At 40.9% G+C, this 27,448-nt stretch overlaps 2 protein-coding genes and 1 long non-coding RNA gene across 4 annotated transcripts; 2 read left to right on the top strand and 1 right to left on the bottom strand.

Annotated features, from left to right (window-relative positions):
* Nucleotides 1-3: 3 nt before the first annotated feature.
* LOC121297928 lies at nucleotides 4-8,211 on the bottom strand. Its single transcript, XR_005947242.1, has 3 exons — nucleotides 6,053-8,211; nucleotides 3,305-4,525; nucleotides 4-1,779 (listed from the first exon to the last, which is right to left on the bottom strand). It is a non-coding gene; the product is annotated as an uncharacterized LOC121297928 (long non-coding RNA).
* A 2,760-nt stretch (nucleotides 8,212-10,971) lies between these two features.
* On the top strand, nucleotides 10,972-17,557 carry LOC121298428. The gene is made up of 3 exons (XM_041225554.1): nucleotides 10,972-11,240; nucleotides 12,321-12,410; nucleotides 15,932-17,557. Exons 2-3 carry the CDS (start codon nucleotides 12,321-12,323, stop codon nucleotides 17,555-17,557), a joined length of 1,716 nt encoding a protein of 571 aa, XP_041081488.1. The 5' UTR covers nucleotides 10,972-11,240.
* A 7-nt stretch (nucleotides 17,558-17,564) lies between these two features.
* Nucleotides 17,565-27,177, top strand: LOC121297901. Of its 2 annotated transcripts, none has more exons than XM_041224526.1 (5): nucleotides 17,565-19,454; nucleotides 20,235-20,616; nucleotides 20,748-21,013; nucleotides 21,321-21,417; nucleotides 26,891-27,177. In XM_041224526.1, exon 1 carries the CDS (start codon nucleotides 17,724-17,726, stop codon nucleotides 19,392-19,394), a length of 1,671 nt encoding a protein of 556 aa, XP_041080460.1. In that variant the 5' UTR covers nucleotides 17,565-17,723; the 3' UTR covers nucleotides 19,395-19,454; nucleotides 20,235-20,616; nucleotides 20,748-21,013; nucleotides 21,321-21,417; nucleotides 26,891-27,177. The 2 variants fall into 2 exon arrangements, with proteins under 2 accessions (XP_041080460.1, XP_041080461.1); XM_041224527.1 differs by lacking the exon at nucleotides 26,891-27,177 and adding an exon at nucleotides 21,756-22,761.
* The last annotated feature ends 271 nt before the right edge of the window (nucleotides 27,178-27,448 follow it).

Below are 27,448 nucleotides of genomic sequence, written 5' to 3'. Positions count from 1 at the left end.
AATTGGTGCGGGATAGGAGATAAACAAAATACATTTCAACAGTTAATAATTATTATAATTCCAGACTAAATTTGGCTTTCATCTATTTCTTTACTTATAATTAATGCTTGTTGATTTGGGCAATTTGATCCTGTTTGTGACAGTTTATTAAAGGCAAAAAAAAACATTTTAAAAGAAAATAAATCTAGTCGTTGGGGATTGCTTGCATTCCTGAATCTATTCAGCTGAAGTCTGGTTCTGCTCTTCTGGAAGCCAAGGTAGGGATTATTTTTCACGACAATATTTAGCACCCTGATCAAAACCAGTAAAATACTGGATTATAAAAGTCTATGAGTGATGTTAAATAATATGAAGAACCACGCAATCCTTAAGTACTGTAGTATATGACGTAGGGAATCTTTGTATACATTTATGATATATCAAGGCTATGTGTTTAAAAAAAGTCATACAAAAATATATAGTCTGCTTTATGCACAGTGACATGTGATGTGCCTGTACTATGCTGTGAGTGAAATACATTGACCTCACAAATCAGGGGTAATACCTGGTAATACTTACCAAATTTTAGGAAACTGACATCTAACTGGTTGAGCTGTGTGTGCAGTGTCATCATTGATTTATGTTTTTTTTTTTCTTTGATGCTATCGGTGGAATAAACAAGGTTAGAAAAGGTAAGAAGAGGAGGCAAATAAGTAGTCAAAATACAGAGAAGATCAAATTATCTGACAGATTCCAAGCACTGAGCAACATTGGCCATGCGTTGACTGTAAATAGGGTGGAGGTCTTGTAGGTGACTCAATTGTTCACCACGTTGACAGTGATTTTAGCGGTAAAGACACTATAAACAGAACTGTTACTTGCCTCTCTGGAGCAAAAACTAACGACATTGAATCAAGAGTGTGCAAATTATTAAATAATCGGTAAAAAAGAGTCTGTGGTCATTATACCCATAGGTACAGATGACATAAGAAACAGACATCTTAAGTTCTAAATGATGACTTCAGATCATTAACAAAACAACTTGCTACTATTTTCCTTAGTGAACATAGAATGAATCAGGTTACTGTCCCAGGTTATTCATCTTTTGTTCTGTTGGCTGTGTTTTCTGTGCTCATTTATATAAATGTAATACTGTTTTTGTTATTAACCAGGTCCTGCGTGGTCCCGAGAGTGGGGGGCTGGTTGGGGTGTTGTGTGTTGTGTGTTCCTGACCTGTGTGCATTCTGAATACAAGTGCTTGTTCATTGTACATTCTTTCCTCCACCATCATAATCCTTCAATACACCGACTCACAGTGTTGTAAACCCGGCACATCTCTGTGATTCACTTTGTATCAAATAAACTATATAATATAAAAAATAAAAAAACAACAACAAGGTAGTTCCAAAATGATTTCACGAGAACGTACCTGTAACCAATAGGAAAATACACACCTGTGTCTGCTTAAGCGTCAGAATCTGCTCCCAAGCAAATTTTACAATTTGCTGACTGGAGTAAAAACCTTTTATGATTTACTTCTGCTATGAATGTTTTCATTGTCTCGGTTCTACAGTATATTATAATAGTACTTCAAGATAAAAACAAAGCTTTGCTGTTTGATTTTATGACAAATACTGAGAGAAGCATGAGTTATCTAACAGAAGATAAAACGCAGAACTCGTACTATTAGCATACAGTATTCAAGTTCAAGTAATTCACCTACCACTGACAGTTCGATGTTTTGTGCTTCAATGGATTTTGTAGTTTTGTCGACTCTCTCCAGAATGTTATCCCACAAGTCTGTGGGTTAAAGCGAAAGGCAGATTGAAGTTACCTTGCTCGTTAATTGCCGCTGTGAGCAGACCGGCAACGACTCCTCCTTACTGTCTGACTCTTCAGGCCCGTTATTTGGAACCGTAGCGCCGCCAAAACTCTCGTTGACCAGTTGTTCGGGTTCATTTGGTGTTGTCGTTACTTCATTTTTATAGGATTTTAAACCGAAATTTGAGTTTTTGTTTTGTTTGTTTGTTTCGCTGCGCCGCAAAGTTTTTCAATTGTTTTCTGTTAGTCTCCCTCTCGCGCTCTGTCTCTCACGCTCTCTCGCGTCCTCCAGCGTGCGCGTGGCCAGTAAGAGATTCCAGTGTTTAGCAGCGCGATCACAGGCAAGCGGGTTGGATTTTAAACTGGAAAATAGACATTTTTATTTATGTATTTATTTTAACCTGGGCTGCGGGCCCCCTCGACAGCTCAGTGTCCTGGACAAATGTCCCGGTTGACAACCCCCCCTCCCCCCCCTTAAATCTGCGTCTACTGTGGAACAATATGCTGCTTTAAAACTTGCCGGAACTAAAACTACAGAACCATTTTCTCAAGCTGGGAAGGGGCGATGTGTAAAACTCTGGGGACGGGAACTGAACAGGCCGCTAGCACTGTACACCGTCTCCAGGGAAACGAGGCACGTCAGGCCGGCGTTGTGACGTAACATTTTGTGCGGATTCCTGTGCTGTAAGTTGGCGGGCAGTTTAGTGGTGTTGACAGTTTAGCGGAAGAAGGACGTATTTTTGAGGTTGAATTTTCTTTAACAAAAAGCGACCTTGTTAGATAGATCTGGCATAGAATTGTTTTTTCGGCAGTTTTCGGAAGACATTCTGCACTGAATTTCGTTTGGATCCCGGAAGAAAGTATCTGTTTGTCTTTTTTGCTTTAATAATCCAAGTCTTTAAAAAAAAAACAAAAAGTGTAATTAAAAAAAAAAAAAAAAGTATTCAATTGGTGCGGGATAGGAGATAAACAAAATACATTTCAACAGTTAATAATTATTATAATTCCAGACTAAATTTGGCTTTCATCTATTTCTTTACTTATAATTAATGCTTGTTGATTTGGGCAATTTGATCCTGTTTGTGACAGTTTATTAAAGGCAAAAAAAAACATTTTAAAAGAAAATAAATCTAGTCGTTGGGGATTGCTTGCATTCCTGAATCTATTCAGCTGAAGTCTGGTTCTGCTCTTCTGGAAGCCAAGGTAGGGATTATTTTTCACGACAATATTTAGCACCCTGATCAAAACCAGTAAAATACTGGATTATAAAAGTCTATGAGTGATGTTAAATAATATGAAGAACCACGCAATCCTTAAGTACTGTAGTATATGACGTAGGGAATCTTTGTATACATTTATGATATATCAAGGCTATGTGTTTAAAAAAAGTCATACAAAAATATATAGTCTGCTTTATGCACAGTGACATGTGATGTGCCTGTACTATGCTGTGAGTGAAATACATTGACCTCACAAATCAGGGGTAATACCTGGTAATACTTACCAAATTTTAGGAAACTGACATCTAACTGGTTGAGCTGTGTGTGCAGTGTCATCATTGATTTATGTTTTTTTTTTTTCTTTGATGCTATCGGTGGAATAAACAAGGTTAGAAAAGGTAAGAAGAGGAGGCAAATAAGTAGTCAAAATACAGAGAAGATCAAATTATCTGACAGATTCCAAGCACTGAGCAACATTGGCCATGCGTTGACTGTAAATAGGGTGGAGGTCTTGTAGGTGACTCAATTGTTCACCACGTTGACAGTGATTTTAGCGGTAAAGACACTATAAACAGAACTGTTACTTGCCTCTCTGGAGCAAAAACTAACGACATTGAATCAAGAGTGTGCAAATTATTAAATAATCGGTAAAAAAGAGTCTGTGGTCATTATACCCATAGGTACAGATGACATAAGAAACAGACATCTTAAGTTCTAAATGATGACTTCAGATCATTAACAAAACAACTTGCTACTATTTTCCTTAGTGAACATAGAATGAATCAGGTTACTGTCCCAGGTTATTCATCTTTTGTTCTGTTGGCTGTGTTTTCTGTGCTCATTTATATAAATGTAATACTGTTTTTGTTATTAACCAGGTCCTGCGTGGTCCCGAGAGTGGGGGCTGGTTGGGGTGTTGTGTGTTGTGTGTTCCTGACCTGTGTGCATTCTGAATACAAGTGCTTGTTCATTGTACATTCTTTCCTCCACCATCATAATCCTTCAATACACCGACTCACAGTGTTGTAAACCCGGCACATCTCTGTGATTCACTTTGTATCAAATAAACTATATAATATAAAAAATAAAAAAACAACAACAAGGTAGTTCCAAAATGATTTCACGAGAACGTACCTGTAACCAATAGGAAAATACACACCTGTGTCTGCTTAAGCGTCAGAATCTGCTCCCAAGCAAATTTTACAATTTGCTGACTGGAGTAAAAACCTTTTATGATTTACTTCTGCTATGAATGTTTTCATTGTCTCGGTTCTACAGTATATTATAATAGTACTTCAAGATAAAAACAAAGCTTTGCTGTTTGATTTTATGACAAATACTGAGAGAAGCATGAGTTATCTAACAGAAGATAAAACGCAGAACTCGTACTATTAGCATACAGTATTCAAGTTCAAGTAATTCACCTACCACTGACAGTTCGATGTTTTGTGCTTCAATGGATTTTGTAGTTTTGTCGACTCTCTCCAGAATGTTATCCCACAAGTCTGTGGGTTAAAGCGAAAGGCAGATTGAAGTTACCTTGCTCGTTAATTGCCGCTGTGAGCAGACCGGCAACGACTCCTCCTTACTGTCTGACTCTTCAGGCCCGTTATTTGGAACCGTAGCGCCGCCAAAACTCTCGTTGACCAGTTGTTCGGGTTCATTTGGTGTTGTCGTTACTTCATTTTTATAGGATTTTAAACCGAAATTTGAGTTTTTGTTTTGTTTGTTTGTTTCGCTGCGCCGCAAAGTTTTTCAATTGTTTTCTGTTAGTCTCCCTCTCGCGCTCTGTCTCTCACGCTCTCTCGCGTCCTCCAGCGTGCGCGTGGCCAGTAAGAGATTCCAGTGTTTAGCAGCGCGATCACAGGCAAGCGGGTTGGATTTTAAACTGGAAAATAGACATTTTTATTTATGTATTTATTTTAACCTGGGCTGCGGGCCCCCTCGACAGCTCAGTGTCCTGGACAAATGTCCCGGTTGACAACCCCCCCTCCCCCCCCTTAAATCTGCGTCTACTGTGGAACAATATGCTGCTTTAAAACTTGCCGGAACTAAAACTACAGAACCATTTTCTCAAGCTGGGAAGGGGCGATGTGTAAAACTCTGGGGACGGGAACTGAACAGGCCGCTAGCACTGTACACCGTCTCCAGGGAAACGAGGCACGTCAGGCCGGCGTTGTGACGTAACATTTTGTGCGGATTCCTGTGCTGTAAGTTGGCGGGCAGTTTAGTGGTGTTGACAGTTTAGCGGAAGAAGGACGTATTTTTGAGGTTGAATTTTCTTTAACAAAAAGCGACCTTGTTAGATAGATCTGGCATAGAATTGTTTTTTCGGCAGTTTTCGGAAGACATTCTGCACTGAATTTCGTTTGGATCCTGGAAGAAAGTATCTGTTTGTCTTTTTTGCTTTAATAATCCAAGTCTTTAAAAAAAACAAAAAGTGTAATTAAAAAAAAAAAAAAAAAAAAGTATTCAATTGGTGCGGGATAGGAGATAAACAAAATACATTTCAACAGTTAATAATTATTATAATTCCAGACTAAATTTGGCTTTCATCTATTTCTTTACTTATAATTAATGCTTGTTGATTTGGGCAATTTGATCCTGTTTGTGACAGTTTATTAAAGGCAAAAAAAAACATTTTAAAAGAAAATAAATCTAGTCGTTGGGGATTGCTTGCATTCCTGAATCTATTCAGCTGAAGTCTGGTTCTGCTCTTCTGGAAGCCAAGGTAGGGATTATTTTTCACGACAATATTTAGCACCCTGATCAAAACCAGTAAAATACTGGATTATAAAAGTCTATGAGTGATGTTAAATAATATGAAGAACCACGCAATCCTTAAGTACTGTAGTATATGACGTAGGGAATCTTTGTATACATTTATGATATATCAAGGCTATGTGTTTAAAAAAAGTCATACAAAAATATATAGTCTGCTTTATGCACAGTGACATGTGATGTGCCTGTACTATGCTGTGAGTGAAATACATTGACCTCACAAATCAGGGGTAATACCTGGTAATACTTACCAAATTTTAGGAAACTGACATCTAACTGGTTGAGCTGTGTGTGCAGTGTCATCATTGATTTATGTTTTTTTTTTTTCTTTGATGCTATCGGTGGAATAAACAAGGTTAGAAAAGGTAAGAAGAGGAGGCAAATAAGTAGTCAAAATACAGAGAAGATCAAATTATCTGACAGATTCCAAGCACTGAGCAACATTGGCCATGCGTTGACTGTAAATAGGGTGGAGGTCTTGTAGGTGACTCAATTGTTCACCACGTTGACAGTGATTTTAGCGGTAAAGACACTATAAACAGAACTGTTACTTGCCTCTCTGGAGCAAAAACTAACGACATTGAATCAAGAGTGTGCAAATTATTAAATAATCGGTAAAAAAGAGTCTGTGGTCATTATACCCATAGGTACAGATGACATAAGAAACAGACATCTTAAGTTCTAAATGATGACTTCAGATCATTAACAAAACAACTTGCTACTATTTTCCTTAGTGAACATAGAATGAATCAGGTTACTGTCCCAGGTTATTCATCTTTTGTTCTGTTGGCTGTGTTTTCTGTGCTCATTTATATAAATGTAATACTGTTTTTGTTATTAACCAGGTCCTGCGTGGTCCCGAGAGTGGGGGCTGGTTGGGGTGTTGTGTGTTGTGTGTTCCTGACCTGTGTGCATTCTGAATACAAGTGCTTGTTCATTGTACATTCTTTCCTCCACCATCATAATCCTTCAATACACCGACTCACAGTGTTGTAAACCCGGCACATCTCTGTGATTCACTTTGTATCAAATAAACTATATAATATAAAAAATAAAAAAACAACAACAAGGTAGTTCCAAAATGATTTCACGAGAACGTACCTGTAACCAATAGGAAAATACACACCTGTGTCTGCTTAAGCGTCAGAATCTGCTCCCAAGCAAATTTTACAATTTGCTGACTGGAGTAAAAACCTTTTATGATTTACTTCTGCTATGAATGTTTTCATTGTCTCGGTTCTACAGTATATTATAATAGTACTTCAAGATAAAAACAAAGCTTTGCTGTTTGATTTTATGACAAATACTGAGAGAAGCATGAGTTATCTAACAGAAGATAAAACGCAGAACTCGTACTATTAGCATACAGTATTCAAGTTCAAGTAATTCACCTACCACTGACAGTTCGATGTTTTGTGCTTCAATGGATTTTGTAGTTTTGTCGACTCTCTCCAGAATGTTATCCCACAAGTCTGTGGGTTAAAGCGAAAGGCAGATTGAAGTTACCTTGCTCGTTAATTGCCGCTGTGAGCAGACCGGCAACGACTCCTCCTTACTGTCTGACTCTTCAGGCCCGTTATTTGGAACCGTAGCGCCGCCAAAACTCTCGTTGACCAGTTGTTCGGGTTCATTTGGTGTTGTCGTTACTTCATTTTTATAGGATTTTAAACCGAAATTTGAGTTTTTGTTTTGTTTGTTTGTTTCGCTGCGCCGCAAAGTTTTTCAATTGTTTTCTGTTAGTCTCCCTCTCGCGCTCTGTCTCTCACGCTCTCTCGCGTCCTCCAGCGTGCGCGTGGCCAGTAAGAGATTCCAGTGTTTAGCAGCGCGATCACAGGCAAGCGGGTTGGATTTTAAACTGGAAAATAGACATTTTTATTTATGTATTTATTTTAACCTGGGCTGCGGGCCCCCTCGACAGCTCAGTGTCCTGGACAAATGTCCCGGTTGACAACCCCCCCTCCCCCCCCTTAAATCTGCGTCTACTGTGGAACAATATGCTGCTTTAAAACTTGCCGGAACTAAAACTACAGAACCATTTTCTCAAGCTGGGAAGGGGCGATGTGTAAAACTCTGGGGACGGGAACTGAACAGGCCGCTAGCACTGTACACCGTCTCCAGGGAAACGAGGCACGTCAGGCCGGCGTTGTGACGTAACATTTTGTGCGGATTCCTGTGCTGTAAGTTGGCGGGCAGTTTAGTGGTGTTGACAGTTTAGCGGAAGAAGGACGTATTTTTGAGGTTGAATTTTCTTTAACAAAAAGCGACCTTGTTAGATAGATCTGGCATAGAATTGTTTTTTCGGCAGTTTTCGGAAGACATTCTGCACTGAATTTCGTTTGGATCCTGGAAGAAAGTATCTGTTTGTCTTTTTTGCTTTAATAATCCAAGTCTTTAAAAAAAACAAAAAGTGTAATTAAAAAAAAAAAAAAAAAGTATTGTATTGGTGCGGGATAGGAGATAAACAAAATACATTTCAACAGTTAATAATTATTATAATTCCAGACTAACTTTGGCTTTCATCTATTTCTTTACTTATAATTAATGCTTGTTGATTTGGGCAATTTGATCCTGTTTGTGACAGTTTATTAAAGGCAAAAAAAAACATTTTAAAAGAAAATAAATCTAGTCGTTGGGGATTGCTTGCATTCCTGAATCTATTCAGCTGAAGTCTGGTTCTGCTCTTCTGGAAGCCAAGGTAGGGATTATTTTTCACGACAATATTTAGCACCCTGATCAAAACCAGTAAAATACTGGATTATAAAAGTCTATGAGTGATGTTAAATAATATGAAGAACCACGCAATCCTTAAGTACTGTAGTATATGACGTAGGGAATCTTTGTATACATTTATGATATATCAAGGCTATGTGTTTAAAAAAAGTCATACAAAAATATATAGTCTGCTTTATGCACAGTGACATGTGATGTGCCTGTACTATGCTGTGAGTGAAATACATTGACCTCACAAATCAGGGGTAATACCTGGTAATACTTACCAAATTTTAGGAAACTGACATCTAACTGGTTGAGCTGTGTGTGCAGTGTCATCATTGATTTATGTTTTTTTTTTTCTTTGATGCTATCGGTGGAATAAACAAGGTTAGAAAAGGTAAGAAGAGGAGGCAAATAAGTAGTCAAAATACAGAGAAGATCAAATTATCTGACAGATTCCAAGCACTGAGCAACATTGGCCATGCGTTGACTGTAAATAGGGTGGAGGTCTTGTAGGTGACTCAATTGTTCACCACGTTGACAGTGATTTTAGCGGTAAAGACACTATAAACAGAACTGTTACTTGCCTCTCTGGAGCAAAAACTAACGACATTGAATCAAGAGTGTGCAAATTATTAAATAATCGGTAAAAAAGAGTCTGTGGTCATTATACCCATAGGTACAGATGACATAAGAAACAGACATCTTAAGTTCTAAATGATGACTTCAGATCATTAACAAAACAACTTGCTACTATTTTCCTTAGTGAACATAGAATGAATCAGGTTACTGTCCCAGGTTATTCATCTTTTGTTCTGTTGGCTGTGTTTTCTGTGCTCATTTATATAAATGTAATACTGTTTTTGTTATTAACCAGGTCCTGCGTGGTCCCGAGAGTGGGGGGCTGGTTGGGGTGTTGTGTGTTGTGTGTTCCTGACCTGTGTGCATTCTGAATACAAGTGCTTGTTCATTGTACATTCTTTCCTCCACCATCATAATCCTTCAATACACCGACTCACAGTGTTGTAAACCCGGCACATCTCTGTGATTCACTTTGTATCAAATAAACTATATAATATAAAAAATAAAAAAACAACAACAAGGTAGTTCCAAAATGATTTCACGAGAACGTACCTGTAACCAATAGGAAAATACACACCTGTGTCTGCTTAAGCGTCAGAATCTGCTCCCAAGCAAATTTTACAATTTGCTGACTGGAGTAAAAACCTTTTATGATTTACTTCTGCTATGAATGTTTTCATTGTCTCGGTTCTACAGTATATTATAATAGTACTTCAAGATAAAAACAAAGCTTTGCTGTTTGATTTTATGACAAATACTGAGAGAAGCATGAGTTATCTAACAGAAGATAAAACGCAGAACTCGTACTATTAGCATACAGTATTCAAGTTCAAGTAATTCACCTACCACTGACAGTTCGATGTTTTGTGCTTCAATGGATTTTGTAGTTTTGTCGACTCTCTCCAGAATGTTATCCCACAAGTCTGTGGGTTAAAGCGAAAGGCAGATTGAAGTTACCTTGCTCGTTAATTGCCGCTGTGAGCAGACCGGCAACGACTCCTCCTTACTGTCTGACTCTTCAGGCCCGTTATTTGGAACCGTAGCGCCGCCAAAACTCTCGTTGACCAGTTGTTCGGGTTCATTTGGTGTTGTCGTTACTTCATTTTTATAGGATTTTAAACCGAAATTTGAGTTTTTGTTTTGTTTGTTTGTTTCGCTGCGCCGCAAAGTTTTTCAATTGTTTTCTGTTAGTCTCCCTCTCGCGCTCTGTCTCTCACGCTCTCTCGCGTCCTCCAGCGTGCGCGTGGCCAGTAAGAGATTCCAGTGTTTAGCAGCGCGATCACAGGCAAGCGGGTTGGATTTTAAACTGGAAAATAGACATTTTTATTTATGTATTTATTTTAACCTGGGCTGCGGGCCCCCTCGACAGCTCAGTGTCCTGGACAAATGTCCCGGTTGACAACCCCCCCTCCCCCCCCTTAAATCTGCGTCTACTGTGGAACAATATGCTGCTTTAAAACTTGCCGGAACTAAAACTACAGAACCATTTTCTCAAGCTGGGAAGGGGCGATGTGTAAAACTCTGGGGACGGGAACTGAACAGGCCGCTAGCACTGTACACCGTCTCCAGGGAAACGAGGCACGTCAGGCCGGCGTTGTGACGTAACATTTTGTGCGGATTCCTGTGCTGTAAGTTGGCGGGCAGTTTAGTGGTGTTGACAGTTTAGCGGAAGAAGGACGTATTTTTGAGGTTGAATTTTCTTTAACAAAAAGCGACCTTGTTAGATAGATCTGGCATAGAATTGTTTTTTCGGCAGTTTTCGGAAGACATTCTGCACTGAATTTCGTTTGGATCCTGGAAGAAAGTATCTGTTTGTCTTTTTTGCTTTAATAATCCAAGTCTTTAAAAAAAACAAAAAGTGTAATTAAAAAAAAAAAAAAAAGTATTCAATTGGTGCGGGATAGGAGATAAACAAAATACATTTCAACAGTTAATAATTATTATAATTCCAGACTAAATTTGGCTTTCATCTATTTCTTTACTTATAATTAATGCTTGTTGATTTGGGCAATTTGATCCTGTTTGTGACAGTTTATTAAAGGCAAAAAAAAACATTTTAAAAGAAAATAAATCTAGTCGTTGGGGATTGCTTGCATTCCTGAATCTATTCAGCTGAAGTCTGGTTCTGCTCTTCTGGAAGCCAAGGTAGGGATTATTTTTCACGACAATATTTAGCACCCTGATCAAAACCAGTAAAATACTGGATTATAAAAGTCTATGAGTGATGTTAAATAATATGAAGAACCACGCAATCCTTAAGTACTGTAGTATATGACGTAGGGAATCTTTGTATACATTTATGATATATCAAGGCTATGTGTTTAAAAAAAGTCATACAAAAATATATAGTCTGCTTTATGCACAGTGACATGTGATGTGCCTGTACTATGCTGTGAGTGAAATACATTGACCTCACAAATCAGGGGTAATACCTGGTAATACTTACCAAATTTTAGGAAACTGACATCTAACTGGTTGAGCTGTGTGTGCAGTGTCATCATTGATTTATGTTTTTTTTTTTCTTTGATGCTATCGGTGGAATAAACAAGGTTAGAAAAGGTAAGAAGAGGAGGCAAATAAGTAGTCAAAATACAGAGAAGATCAAATTATCTGACAGATTCCAAGCACTGAGCAACATTGGCCATGCGTTGACTGTAAATAGGGTGGAGGTCTTGTAGGTGACTCAATTGTTCACCACGTTGACAGTGATTTTAGCGGTAAAGACACTATAAACAGAACTGTTACTTGCCTCTCTGGAGCAAAAACTAACGACATTGAATCAAGAGTGTGCAAATTATTAAATAATCGGTAAAAAAGAGTCTGTGGTCATTATACCCATAGGTACAGATGACATAAGAAACAGACATCTTAAGTTCTAAATGATGACTTCAGATCATTAACAAAACAACTTGCTACTATTTTCCTTAGTGAACATAGAATGAATCAGGTTACTGTCCCAGGTTATTCATCTTTTGAACTGTTAACATTAACACAAGATAGTGCACTACCTGTTCATATTGTAATTATCAAGTCAAACCCGTTATTTTTAACTGAATTTAGTAACTTGCTATCTTCATTGACTGTACATTATGATAGGATTCTTCTACTGGGTGATTTTAACCTACATGTTGATACAGAATCTGACTCCACTGGAGAGAGTAAATCATTGTGCATGCATAAAACTCAGACTGTTAAACTGATCTTGTGTTTTCTCTGTTTTTCAAGATGGAGCATGAGGGACGATGTCTCAAAACTGAGAAGAAGATGAAAGGAGTTGCTTCAGCTCCTGAGGCCAAGGCTGCCTGCTGCTGCACAGTAAGTTAATAGGGATACATTGCCTACTGTATATTCATTCATAGGTGAAAATAATGTGCTTCTCTATATGCTTCTTCATGCAGTAGATGAGCTCTTCTGGTTTTAAGAGTGTCTTCTCACACAGTCACCTTCTGACATGACCTGCCAGGTAGAAGAGTGGTCCAGTGGTTAAAGAAAGGGGCTTGTTACCAGGAGGCTCCCAGTTCACTCCCAGCTCAGCCACTGGCTCGCTGTGTGTGACTCTGAGCAAGTCACTTAACCTCGTGCTCTGTCCTTCGAATGAGACGTAAAACCGAGGTCCTATTGCAGGTGACCCTGCAGCTGCAGTTGTGATGCATAGTTCACTCCTAAGTCTCTGTAATTTGCTTTGGATAAAAGTGTCTGCTATATGACTCGTTAATAATAATAATAAAAAACCCCCACACCTCTTTAAACAAAAAAGACTAAAAAACAATCCACTTGAAAAAAGAAAGTAAAACTTCACCCGCAGTATCCCCGGTCTTTCACCTGGAGGCACAGTTGTCCTGGTTCTGACACCATATTTCACGGATGGCTTGTAGTGGTGATGTCAAACCCGGAAGAAACACACAGTACTGCAAGGTGAAATGGTGAAGGCGCTTGCTTGCGCTGATTTATTGCAAATTTGACACAAAACAATGCTCACAGAGCAAAATAAAACACAAAACTCACATCGTTGCCCCAATTGTTTCTACTAACTTGTTTTGTGTTTTTCATGTGTTTCATCTGTTTTTATTGTGCTTGTAAAACACAAGCCAAGTTAGTAAAAACAATTGGGGCAATCTAGGCCCCCATCGGTTTTACAGTTGTGCCAATTTGCTTTGTGCTGGGCAAGGTTGCCCCAATGGTTTCTTGAAACTTGGCTTGTGTGGCTGGGCACTTTTAATAACTTGGCATTTTTTCACATTTCCAATGTGTTTTTGTTTCAGATATTACATACTCAGACAAATATTGTTGTTTTCATTAGCCTTTTATTTGTTACAGCAAGGAGTACTGCTATGGCATTTTGAGCTGCACAGTAGACCTTTGGTTAAACATTTGCACCGCTTCTCAGTATGACACTTTTTTGCAACCACATTTTTCAAGCCCTCACATTTTCTTTTTTTTTTTTTTTTAAATTTAGTCGTCTGCAATTTTTTAACCCTATTTTCTCCCCAATTTAGTGTGCCCAATTATTATTATTATCTGTATCCTCGGCTCACTGCTCGCAACCCCCCTGCCGACTCGGGGATTGGAGGCTGGAGCACGCGTCCTCCGAAACGTGCTCTGCCAATCCGTCATTTTCCGCACTGCGGATCCACAGCGAGGCCACCAGACCTATAGCGCTGGAGGACAAAACAGATCTGGCAACTCCATTGCAGAACAGCAGGCGCAATACAGGCCACAGTGGTCACTGATGCGCGGTGATCTGTGAATTCCCCTGCCGACCTAAGCCCTCCCTACCCAGGCAGCGCTCGGCCAATTGTGCGCCACCCCCTAGGAACTCCCATCACGGTCGGCTGTGACATAGCTTGGAGTCTAACCTGCGATCTCCAGACTATAGGGCACATCCTGCACTCCACGTGGAGCACTTTTACTGGATGCGCCACTTGGGAGCCCCGTCACATTTTCTAATGACAGAAGCTTCTGTGATATGGGATAGAAGTCACCATCTACAACTTCCATAATAACAGCTAATATAATTTTTGTATCTCCTCTCCCATGATCCAACTCAGGCACAGGAATGGTAACGCTAGTGCCAACATTTCTAGGAGAGAACTTTTTATTGCTTCTCTTTTCATTTTATTTGCCCGGTGTTGAAAGCTTTTGCGTGCCTTTTCTCTCTGTTTTATGGTATCACTTTTCATTTTTACAGACAAAGCACCGAACAGAGGCACCATAACCTTCATTGCCAGATGAATCCCCACCAATAGCATGCACCATTACATTGCACCGTTACATTCAACGCGTGAATGCGCTCCAGAAGACACCTTTTCTCAGACTACACTCAATGCAACCGCTTCTGCCACTGCAGAATCTTGATAACCAGAGATTCTTTCAGCAGTATCATCAGATCTTTGGTTTTCCTCATGAACAGCCACCATGTGTGGGGTAACGTCCACCTGTAATGAAATGCAATTAAATGCACATTTAAATTTATAAATTACAGTAAGAATACAAACAATACTTAACAAAATCAAGATATTATTTAAAGTGTGTGTCATTAGTAGGACCAAAATAAACAATACGCAAACAAAGAATGTCAGAGTTACCAAACGCCTTACAGTCTTTGTTTATGGTGGATCGTTCTTCAGTAAAACTCTTATCATCCTGTATTGCATTCTTTCTCTTTTATCTTTGTCACAAACAGGAAAGTCAATATTTTCCAGGTTACGCCATTCTAACATTGCGTTTCACCAATGAGCCACTTGGGGAAATTGATCCCTTTTCCATTTCATATACAAGTAATAATAATTAGTCTACAAATAACTGGGGGAGTTCAGTTTAGTTTAGATATTTTCAGAAACGAAAGTAACAGTCTGTTTTAAAACATGGAGCCAGAAAAAGGTTGCCTAATGCAGCAGCACTGTATAAAGATTACGGATTTGCTTTTACCCGAACATTTTTTGTTTTGCATTTTTGCAGTCGCTTTGCTGTGTTCTTCATACCTCCATGTCATTGATGGCTGACGCAGTATTTTGTACATTCATCATTTCTTCAAGTTATTCTTTCTGCAGTTTACAATAGATCTCTGGGGGCAAAGTGGATGTGCTTAGTCCAGTTTTTGATTTGCAAACAAAGACAGCCTCATAAGGTGTTTGCGAGATGCCTGTTTGAAAAGCCAGATTTTTTTATCAGCATAACAAACCGATACAGAAACTAGGTGTAAAGTGGTCTGTAATAATGACAGGGTGTTTGGGGCTGAGTAACAACACATTGTTGGAGCTGGTTGTAAGGTAACAACGTTACAGTCTCATCAATTGTATCTGATTTGTGAAAATGCAAGTCAAAACTGTAACCAATTAAATGTATATATATATGTTTTTTTTTCATTCCTGAAGACGTTTTAGCTAATATGTGTTTGCAAATCTAGTCATACTATTTATTAAAGTTAAAGTAACATTTCCTGGTGGCAGCCCATGCACTTTTTGGCGGGCCTCCATGCTGGCCCGTGGCGATATTTGGGTGTGTGACCACTGGTCTGGTGTATGCAATGCTGTCTTCAGGACAAACAAAAACGTGATCAATAATAATTGATTTCTTTTATCAGGATGACGCACTGGTAAAATCTGCTCTAATAAAGTTAATAAAAAGTTACCTACCAGGGTTAAAGTACAACATAGTGTACAATAGAAATAGCTTACACAAGCATTGTATACAGTTGGGTAAGCTAAAAAAATGGTAAATTAGCATAAACCAATATTAATGGTAAAAATGGTTTTAATGTTCAAATGGCACTGTGAGCGTAACTCTCTTATAAAGAAGTATTTGGATCTCAGGGTCTTTCCCTCTCCTGTGTATAGGTTGGTTCAGAGGACTGTGACACTGTCAATACAGACCTCCTACTGAAAGAGCTGCAAGACATCTCAGTAACACCTGAGAAGAAGGGAAAGTGCAACAAAGTGTCTCAGAGAGATAAAGACCCTGGGAAAGGGGAGAACATGCAGCTGAAGGAAAGCGAGGCCACCAAAAACCAAAAATCCAGAGCAATAAAACAGAACCTGGTCACTCGGGATGAATGGCTTCGGCTTACAAAAAATTCATATTCAGCAATCAACCCTGTGAGAACAGCTGCTGTGAAAACTTGTACTACGCTTGACTTCACAAGACAAGCATCGGGGGAGAAGACCCCTGTACAGCCTGCAAAAGCAGAGGACGTACAACTGAAGCAAAGCGAATCACCCGAAAACAAAAAATCCAGAGCAATAAAACAGAACCTGGTCACTCGGGATGAATGGCTTCGGCTTACAAAAAATTCATATTCAGCAATCAACCCTGTGAGAACAGCTGCTGTGAAAACTTGTACTACGCTTGACTTCACAAGACAAGCATCGGGGGAGAAGACCCCTGTACAGCCTGCAAAAGCAGAGGACGTACAACTGAAGCAAAGCGAATCACCCGAAAACAAAAAATCCAGAGCAATAAAGCAGAACCTGGTCACTCGGGAAGAATGGCTTCGGCTTACAAAGAATTCATATTCAGCAATCAACTCTGTGAGAACAGCTGCTATGAAAACTTGTACTACGCTTGACTTCACAAGACAAGCATCGGAGGATGAGGCCCCTGTACAGCCTGCAAAAGCAGAGGACGTACAACTGAAGCAAAGCGAATCACCCGAAAACAAAAACTTCAGAGCAATAAAACAGAACCTGGTCACTCTGGAAGAATGGCTTCGGCTTACAAAGAATTCATATTCAGCAATCAACCCTGTGAGAACAGCTGCTATGAAAACTTGTACTACGCTTGACTTCACAAGACAAGCATCGGAGGATGAGGCCCCTGTACAGCCTGCAAAAGCAGAGGACGTACAACTGAAGCAAAGCGAATCACCCGAAAACAAAAACTTCAGAGCAATAAAACAGAACCTGGTCACTCTGGAAGAATGGCTTCGGCTTACAAAGAATTCATATTCAGCAATCAACCCTGTGAGAACAGCTGCTATGAAAACTTGTACTACGCTTGACTTCACAAGACAAGCATCGGGGGAGGAGGCCCCTGTACAGCCTGCAAAAGCAGAGGACGTACAACTGAAGCAAAGCGAATCACCCGAAAACAAAAAATCCAGAGCAATAAAGCAGAACCTGGTCACTCGGGAAGAATGGCTTCGGCTTACAAAGAATTCATATTCAGCAATCAACTCTGTGAGAACAGCTGCTGTGAAAACTTGTACTACGCTTGACTTCACAAGACAAGCATCGGGGGAGAAGACCCCTGTACAGCCTGCAAAAGCAGAGGACGTACAACTGAAGCAAAGCGAATCACCCGAAAACAAAAACTTCAGAGCAATAAAACAGAACCTGGTCACTCTGGAAGAATGGCTTCGGCTTACAAAGAATTCATATTCAGCAATCAACCCTGTGAGAACAGCTGCTATGAAAACTTGTACTACGCTTGACTTCACAAGACAAGCATCGGGGGAGAAAACTTGAGGCCCCTGTACAGCCTGCAAAAGCAGAGGACGTACAACTGAAGCAAAGCGAATCACCCGAAAACAAAAACTTCAGAGCAATAAAACAGAACCTGGTCACTCTGGAAGAATGGCTTCGGCTTACAAAGAATTCATATTCAGCAATCAACCCTGTGAGAACAGCTGCTATGAAAACTTGTACTACGCTTGACTTCACAAGACAAGCATCGGGGGAGGAGGCCCCTGTACAGCCTGCAAAAGCAGAGGACGTACAACTGAAGCAAAGCGAATCACCCGAAAACAAAAAATCCAGAGCAATAAAGCAGAACCTGGTCACTCGGGAAGAATGGCTTCGGCTTACAAAGAATTCATATTCAGCAATCAACTCTGTGAGAACAGCTGCTGTGAAAACTTGTACTACGCTTGACTTCACAAGACAAGCATCGGGGGAGAAGACCCCTGTACAGCCTGCAAAAGCAGAGGACGTACAACTGAAGCAAAGCGAATCACCCGAAAACAAAAAATCCAGAGCAATAAAGCAGAACCTGGTCACTCGGGAAGAATGGCTTCGGCTTACAAAGAATTCATATTCAGCAATCAACTCTGTGAGAACAGCTGCTATGAAAACTTGTACTACGCTTGACTTCACAAGACAAGCATCGGAGGATGAGGCCCCTGTACAGCCTGCAAAAGCAGAGGACGTACAACTGAAGCAAAGCGAATCACCCGAAAACAAAAACTTCAGAGCAATAAAACAGAACCTGGTCACTCTGGAAGAATGGCTTCGGCTTACAAAGAATTCATATTCAGCAATCAACCCTGTGAGAACAGCTGCTATGAAAACTTGTACTACGCTTGACTTCACAAGACAAGCATCGGGGGAGGAGGCCCCTGTACAGCCTGCAAAAGCAGAGGACGTACAACTGAAGCAAAGCGAATCACCCAAAAACAAAAAATCCAGAGCAATAAAGCAGAACCTGGTCACTCTGGAAGAATGGCTTCGAATTACAAAGAATTCATTCTCACAAAACAACTCAGTGAATATTCCTGCTACAGTTGACTGCGCAAGAGAAGCATCGCAGAGGGAGGCCCCTGTACACCCTGTAACAGAAATCAAAGAAGAACTCAGGCAGCTTCAGGCATTCGTGGGCGTATTGCAGAATGATTTAAACCGGAAGCAAATGCAAATTAAATCAAAGTATCAGGCTTTGATGAGAGACTGGGATAAAGACGATGACTACCATCGTCAAAGGCTCAAAGATTCCCCAATATCATGGCTAGGTAGTGAGTATAGTTTCAGTTCAGATGAGGAGTGTGAAAGAGATGTTCTCACACCTAGCACGAGGCCCAATAGTGTGATCCTGGACGATGCAGAACATCTTGAGAGCATAGCCACCAGAGGAGAGGTTCAGCTGGATGAGGTGACACAAAAACCTGGGGTGGTTGTCTCTCCTATAGAGGCTGGGAATTACATGAAGTGCCTTGAACCGACCAGGCATAACACTGACACAGAGTGTCAAATTAGACTCTCCAAAGCAGTGAATTTGGATGTGAAACCAAAGGCTTCATCCATACTGCCTCATCCATGCCACAGTAACAAAACTGTGATTAAAGGAGGAGATAGTGAAGAGGAGTCCAAGACCTCATTCAGGACCCCTGAGGAGCACGTCTCCCCAGGTGACAATGTCCCCAGTGTCTGGGAGCGGATCTGCACCACTGTTTTCAAAAAGGGCAGGGGCAAAGAGAAGAAACAGGGTGTCAAGCCGAAACACCAGCCTGCCCTGCGTTCCATTAGGAAAGCGTTTGTGCACCTGTGTTGTCTGCAGACATGTGCAGACAAGAGAGGTGGCAAACGATGAACACAGCCTTGGAATGAGATAACTTCTCTCTGCCATAGAAAGAAACAGAAGGCTAATGAGGTAAGACTGTTTATTGATTTATTTCTTAGCACATGCCCTTATCCAGGGCGACTTACAATTATTACAAAATATCACAGTACAAAGTATTGCATTATACAATATCACATTACAAGTTAACACATTATAAAATATCACATACAGATAACAGCAGTTATAAAAATAGAGTAAGATCAAATTCAAGTAACAGCAAAATAAAGAATACAGTAAATAATTATAAGAGCGATATCGACTAAGAGCAGTTAAAAGTTATAGTAAATATTTGCTCATACAAGTAAAGTCCAATAGGAACACACATAGTAATTATGTTAAATGGATGAGAATGATTTCAAATAAGAGCAATTACAAAAAACGTGAGTGAGTTTACCTATAAGAGTAAAATCAAATACAAGATACAGGAAGTAGTTATAGTTAGGAGCGGTAGTTGAATGCAGCAAGGTATGGAGCAGTTCAGTGCAGGTACAAGCTGGACGCAAGTACTGGTACAAGTGCCCAAAATTCACATTCCATTTTCTTCCACAAACAAGAGGTCTTTTCTTATAAACACTGCATCATAAAATGTATCTAAGTTTCCTGCATAGCCATTTTAATATAGTGGTACTGCATCAAGAGTAATTACTGTAGTGTGCATTACTGTGTGCAGTAGCTCTTGTTCAAGCTCACCAGAATAACTCAAATCCAAGTTGCTCCCCGTATGTTCAGTCAACAAAGTGTGTCTTAAATCTGATTAAATCCGGTACATGAAATAATGTTGCTCACAGAGTAAAATCCTTTCCTTCACAGTCTGAGAGCTGTTGCTGGATGTGCGTCTGATTGTGGACAAACATACACCAGTTCCGGACTCACACAGCCTGGTGGAGAAAGTTCAGATCTCATCCCAAAGTAAAGCCAGTGGTGGATTCCATCAGACTTGCTGCTCAGTAGAACTGAAGGTCCTCCGATCCCACGACCAAGCCAATCATCTCTTTATACCAGGGAGCTTGAGAGTGGGTGTCAGCAAGCTATGGAATGCAAAAGTCCCTGCTGGTTTTGCCTCCCTAACCCACAGGAGCACCAGAGCCAATGAAACCCTCCCCCTGAAATCCACAGCAAAGATCGGACACGAACCTGCAGTCCCCTGACTTTATGATTCATCTTGCACACCAGACAGCTGTGTCTTGACCAGGTGAGACCCTTGGGGACCCATGAAATGGAAGGTTTGAGCAACATTTTCTCATCCGTAGTTTAAGATCTCATTTTAAACTCAACCTAGCATGTGTAGTTAACAATACATCAACAATCTCCGCTTTACTACAGGATTACCTTCCCACATCAGGGCACACAATAACAAAGCCTACTGCAGAACAACAATGTGTAGAACAAGAGCCCTTCTCAACCATGTCCCAGTACCAGAACTGTGACTGAAGGAGGAAAGAGTGGAGAGGAGTCTGAGACCTCGTCCAGGCCTCTTGAAGAGCACCACTTCCAAGCTCACAATGTCCAGTTTCTGGGAGAGGTTCTGCTCTGCAGTCCTGGGAATCAGATAACTTCTCTGCAATAAGGAGAAACAGAAGGCTAATGAGGTAAGACTGGGGATGGGTAAGTCAAATATTTATTGGGTAACCTGAAATTGCTTATTTGGAAAATGATACAAATGATCAGTGAACCATATTTGACATTAACATGGTAAATACTGTTAGACTTTTTTTGGCACTGATAATTTTATACCTCTGTCCTATAGCTGCTGAGGCGGTCTCTACCGCTGTGAGAAAGACATTATCGCAGGAGCTGGGCTGCTTAATTCATTAGACAAATTGCTAAAGTTTCACTTTGTAATGTGAAATGATATGAAATAATGTTGCTCACAGAGTAAAATCCTTTCCTTCACAGTCTGAGAGCTGTTGCTGGATGTGCGTCTGATTGTGGACAAACATACACCAGTTTCAGACTCACACAGCCTGGTGGAGAAAGCAGATCTGATCCCAAGGTAAGCCAGCGATGGATTCCATCAGCCTTGGCAGCAAAACAAAATCTTGTCAATCCTATTAGATTACATCTACTCCCAAACAATAGTGTATGATGAATTTGAAAACATGAATAATACAATGTTAAAGGATTTTGCATTGCTCAGACTGATGAATAACCCTGGAATAAAATAACTGTAGCTATCAACATAGTTCAATAGATCTTACTTATCATGCACTCCCATTAGCTAAACAAGTCTCACATGTGCAGGTCTGAAATGCACACATGTTACAGTGTTTTCATTTTAAAACATGATTTCTGTTACTACTTTAGGTTTATGTTTTCTCTGCCTTTTCACAGGAAATATATTATGCTTACACTTCCTGGGTCATTTACCCTCAGCAGTGTGTTCTGGATCATGTGACTGGCTGAAAACATATCAGTCAGGAGGGGAAGCAGCTGATTCGTTATTGACAAGACAGAAAACATGGAGTGGTGGGGGCACCCTCCATTCTAAATGACCAAGCCAGTGCAACACTGTCTGAAAGCACTGATATCAAACAGAGGTTTCTTTAACCAGCTGTAATACCAGATTTCATGTTTTCAAATAAAACTGGACATTTGAGGCATATATAACAAGTGGAGGTGTGCACCAGATATGATTTATGGAATTATTAGCTACAATCACCCAGAATACTTCAATAGAATAATGATTTCAGAAATGGGTAAGACAAGTTTCCATCTCACTAGTTCCGCCCACAATCATCCTGAAATCTGAGGTCACTGGATGCACTTGTAACAATGGGCTGGCTAGTTTGATATTAATACAGGCCAGAAGGCAGTGTAGAGTCCAGACATGGATTGTGGGTACAAGCACAGAGCACATTTATTTTAGTAGTCAAATGCTTCAACCCATACAGTTCCATTTTATAAAATGTCTCATGTCAGGTATTATTGAGCAGTAATTTACCCATCTAAGGCATGCCTACACAGCTCTCAGCCTTCTTTTGAACTGAGAGACATTCAGCAACCAGTAGATGGCGCTAACGAAGTATCACCATTAGATATCATCGACGTACAATAATTAAGCAGTAAACGATCATTGTACCTGTAAAATATTGACTCCCCCTGTTAAAAAGTGCGCCCCTGTGTATACTGTCTGTTATATGTTGCGTGTGGTGTGTTAAATGTTGGTGTGTAGGCATTGGTACACAGGATATAAATGGGTCTGTGTTTCACGTGTGTTTAGAAATGTATAATTGTATTTAGGCACGGTATTGTACATCTCTTCACGTGTATGTAAAGTAGTTAATATGTGAGCACGAGGTTGCACATAATTAATTCACGTGCTAGTATTCAAGTGAATAATTAATTAGTAATTGAATCCCAGCACAACAGTATATATAGATGCACATTTTACTCACTCGGGGTTTGGGTGCTAGGTGAGTAGGGAATGGGAGAGAGAGGAGGAGAAACCAAAAAGTGTAATATCAATTGCTGTTGCGTGCTGGTGGGACAAGCACGATACTTGTTTATTAAAACTCACAGTGTTTGTTCATTATAGTCCGTTTTGTGTGTCTTTTTGTTTTGGTGTAAAGTGCCATGTCCTGTTTTCTGTTTGATTGAACCTTTTATTTACAATAAACCGGCGCAAGCACCATTTCACTTCATCTGTTTTGTCTCTGTGTATTGCCTTCCTGGTTCTGACGTCACCCACTCCGGCCGTCTTTGTGACAGTGCCTTTGAACTATTCTGAGAGTCTAGAGACTTCTGCATCCTTGTGTAGTATTTTTTTTACATGCGCTAGACTGACAGCAGGCTATTTTCAGCTTCATGCATTTAAAGTAAGAAAGAAGAAGAAATACAATAGAAAAAATCCCTTCTTAGGTAGCAGAGCAGTTTGTTCAGTCCAGTTGGTTTACATTCCCCAATGGGTTCTAAAGGATATAGCGCTGTGGCAAAGTGCCCGCCCCTGTGTGTATTTTGTGTTATCTGTTGTGTGTTAATGTTGGTGTATAGTCATTGGTGCATGGGATATAAACGGGTCTGTGTAACACAAGTGTTTAAAATATATATTTCTATTTAGGCACGAGGATTGCACAGCACTTCACGTGCAAGTAAAATGTAATAAACGTGAACACAGGGAATTGCACTTTATTAATTCACGTGCAGTTGTACCGAGACTGAATTTGAATGATTGAATGATTGATTAGCAATCGAGTCTTGGTACAGCTGCATAAAAGCTGCATGTTTTCACCCACTCGTGGTTGTGTGTTCAGTGAGTGGAGAACGGGATTGGAGACTGAGGTAATAAGAATAAAAAATAAAATAATAATCGTTTAAGAAGCTCACCTTGTTTAGTGATAGTCCGTTGTGTTTGTCTGTTTATTTTGGCTACCAGTGCCATGTCCTGTGTTTTTGTTTGTTACCACTGTTTATTTTTTGTCTGTTCTGTTCATTAAATGCTGAGCGAGACCATTCGCTCAGCTCCACCAAAGTCCACCTCTGTCTTTATTTATTTTCCTATTTCTGGTCGGATGTCCCCCACTCAGGCCGTCTTAGTGACACGTGGTGTCATCGTGGGATTACCAGCGCCACCTAGACGCCGACGGGAGCAGGGACCGCAGTTTCTGGTTTAAAAAAAAAACAAAACAAAACAAAAAACAACAACAACAAAAAATAAATAAATAAAAAATGGAAGGCTGGAACTGGAGAAATGGCTGCCAGGATCTGGAGGACCTCCTCGGTGGTCTAGAGGACCAAGGCTGGTGCCTTGCCTGTGGGGAGTTCGGGCACCCGGTGGTGAGCTGCCCCTACCAAGAGGGAGAGGAGGAACTGGCCCAGGAGAGGAAGGTGAGGAGGAGGCAGAGAAGGGGAAAGGGGAAGAGGAATGCAGAGCATCCACCGCTTCTATCTCCAGCAGCAGAGGAAGAATGCCTGCTGGTTTTACCTCCAGAGCCAGAGGGAGAGCCACACCAGTCCCCTGCAAGAGAGGGAGAGCCGGACCAGTCCCCCGAAACAAGGGTAGACTACACACCGCTCCCACCTCAGCCGCCAGGAGACTACATGCCGCTCCCTCCTCCACTGGCAGGAGCAGAGCAGCAGGAGCTGCCTCTGCCTCCGCCACCTCCATCGGAAGGAGCAGAGCAGCAGGGGCTGCCTCTGCCTCCGCCACCTTCACCGGTAGGAGACTACACGCCTCCGCCACCTCAGCCGGCAAGAGCAGAGCAGCAGGAGCTGCCTCTGCCTCCGCCACCCCCACCAGCAGAGGATGAATGCCTGCTGGTATCACTTCCCTCACCAGCAGAGGATGAATGCCTGCTGGTATCACTTCCCCCACCATCACAAAGAGAGCAGCAGGAACTGTCTCTGCCTCCGCCACCGCCAGGAGCAGAGCAGCAGGAGTTGCCTCTGCCTCCGCCACCTCCACCAGCAGAGGGTGTATGCAGTCGGCTCTGCTTGGCCGCAGGGGTCAGTGTGGCTGGAGCCCCACCAGAGGGAGCTGCCAGCTATGAAAAAGGGGGGAAAGGTCAGGAGACCACCTTTCCCTGCAACAATTTCACTGCAGGAGTTCTGGGGGCTGGAGTCCCCCCATAGGGAGCTGCCGGCAATAAAGTGGGGAGAGGTCAGTAGACCACCTTCCCCTGCAGCAGTTTCGCTGCTGGAGATCTTGGGGGAGGTCTGGAGACCACCAACTCCAGCAGCTTTTCCGCCCCGGCTTGCCCCGGCTGAAGGAGTCAGTCTGGGAGATGTCAGCACGTCTGCTGACAACCGCACCATTGGCAGCATTTCCGCTGCCAGTGGTACAGCGGGAGGAGAGATTCACCCCACTGTCAGCACGTCTGCTGACAGCGTGGCCAGTAGCAGCCTATGTGGCAAAGTGCCCGCCCCTGTGTGTATTTTGGGTTATCTGTTGTGTGTTAATGTTGGTGTATAGTCATTGGTACACAGGATATAAACGGGTCTGTGTAACATGAGTGTTTAAAACGTATATTTGTATTTAGGCACAAGGATTGCACAGCACTTCACGTGCAAGTAAAATGTAATAATATGTGAGCAAAGGGAATTGCACTTTATTAATTCACTTGCAGTTGTACCAAGACTCCAATTGAATGATTGATTAGCAATCAAGTCTTGGTACAGCTGCATAAAAGCTACATGTTTTCACCCGCTCTGGGTTGTGTGTTCGGTGAGTGGAGAATGGGATTGGAGACGGAGGTAATAAGAACAAATAATAAAATAATAATTGTTAAAGAAGCTCACCGTGTTTTGTTTAGTGATAGTCCGTTGTGTTTGTCTGTTTATTTTGGCTACCAGTGCCGTGTCCTGTGTTTTTGTTTGTTACCACCGTTTATTTTCTGTCTGTTCTGTTCATTCATTAAACGCTAAAGCGAGACCATTCGCTCAGCTCCACCAAACTCCACCTCTGTCTTTGTTTATTTTCCTGTTTCTGGTCGGACATCCCCCACTCTGGCCATCTTTATGACAAGCACCAAGAAGTCTTTATTCAGAGATCCCGTGGAATCTGTGCCGTCAGTGTTATGTCACATGTTTCACGGATAAACAAACACAAAAATAATCATTTTAATTGTATAATTCTTTTCATTGTTCTGTTATTTGATTTCAGTGTCACTAACAAATTGACTGAATGCATTTGGCTTAGACTCCTGATAATACCAATTACTGATAAGACACAGGAGGAGAGAAAGTAAAAAATTATAATTAACTGATTAAGACCTTGATCACCACCCAATCCCACCTGTGAAAACAACAATTAATAAAAATCCACAAAAAGTAAGAAAATAATAATACACACAGTGCTCAATCCTATATTAAAGTGAAGTGCAATACCAAAAGTCAAATACCACACACCCTAAATGATATATAAAAGGATTGGTTCAGATCAATACCCCCATGGAGCACTGACCCCTTGGAAATAGTGCCCCGCTCTCTCACAGCTCCCCCACAACAGTAGATCACTTAACACTAAAACACACACACACACAGGAATATCAAAACAATAAGAGCAGAAATAACCTCTGTGTGTACAATTAACAATACAATGGGAATGACACATTACAGTAGAAACACTCAAAACACACACACATTTACACAGAATCACACACACACACACACACACACACATCCACGGACAGACAGACTTGGGTACCAGACTGTCAATAAAGTACCTGCTATTTTAATGGATGTAATGGATTATCTACTAATCATAAATTAAAATAAAACAGGTTGAGCTGAGCTTTAAAACCTTGGAGCTCATCTAACATATTATATAGGTCTGCTCCTGTATTGCTGTTGTTCACTGTTTATCTGTTTTTCTGCCCCTTATTGGAGATCCACAGGAGCTTCTGATGGATTTGAACCAGTGACGTTCCCCGGCGTTGAGGCTTGTGGGGCTGCACTGGAGTCTGTGCTGGTGTGAAGACCCCTATCTGCAGCAGTGGCGTCTGTAGTGACTCTCTTTTCTTCTCTCCAAGCCTCCGAGACACACCTGGAGAAGGACACAAGTGGAGAAGGACATAAGAGGAGAACTCACGAGGAATGCACAGAACTGCCCCCTTCTGTCAGCTTCAAACAGAAAGTTACAATAGTAACTCTTTAAAGGAGTGATACTGTACATCACCTCATTTTGTTAAGGAATTAAATTTGACTGTATCGTGTGGATTATTTGTTCATTATTATTATTAATACACACCCCGTATCGGGTTCTCTGTCCCTAATACTGGTAATGCCTCATTTTTCTTTGCCCATTTGTAACAGAGACAATGCCACTCCCAGGGGTTAAAGGAATCAGCTTTGACGATATGCTGAAAGAACTGATGGCTTGTTTCACACATTTCTCTAGTTTTCATTTGGAGATATATTAAAGAGATACTTCATAATGTGTTCTTTCAAGCCTACTTCATTTGACAGGTCATTCATTTTACTTTATTAACCTGTAACAACTAGCTAACAAGCGTGACCACAGAGTGCCTGCATGTGATCCTGCTGTAGTACTCATGTCTGTTGTCCTTAAAAAAAGCTGAAACGTATTT

The sequence above is a fragment of the Polyodon spathula genome, chromosome 23, assembly GCF_017654505.1.
Source record: "Polyodon spathula isolate WHYD16114869_AA chromosome 23, ASM1765450v1, whole genome shotgun sequence".
Lineage (NCBI taxonomy): Eukaryota > Metazoa > Chordata > Actinopteri > Acipenseriformes > Polyodontidae > Polyodon > Polyodon spathula.
The sequence above is the reverse complement of the archived record's forward strand: the minus strand, read 5'-3'. Positions and strand labels throughout refer to the sequence as shown.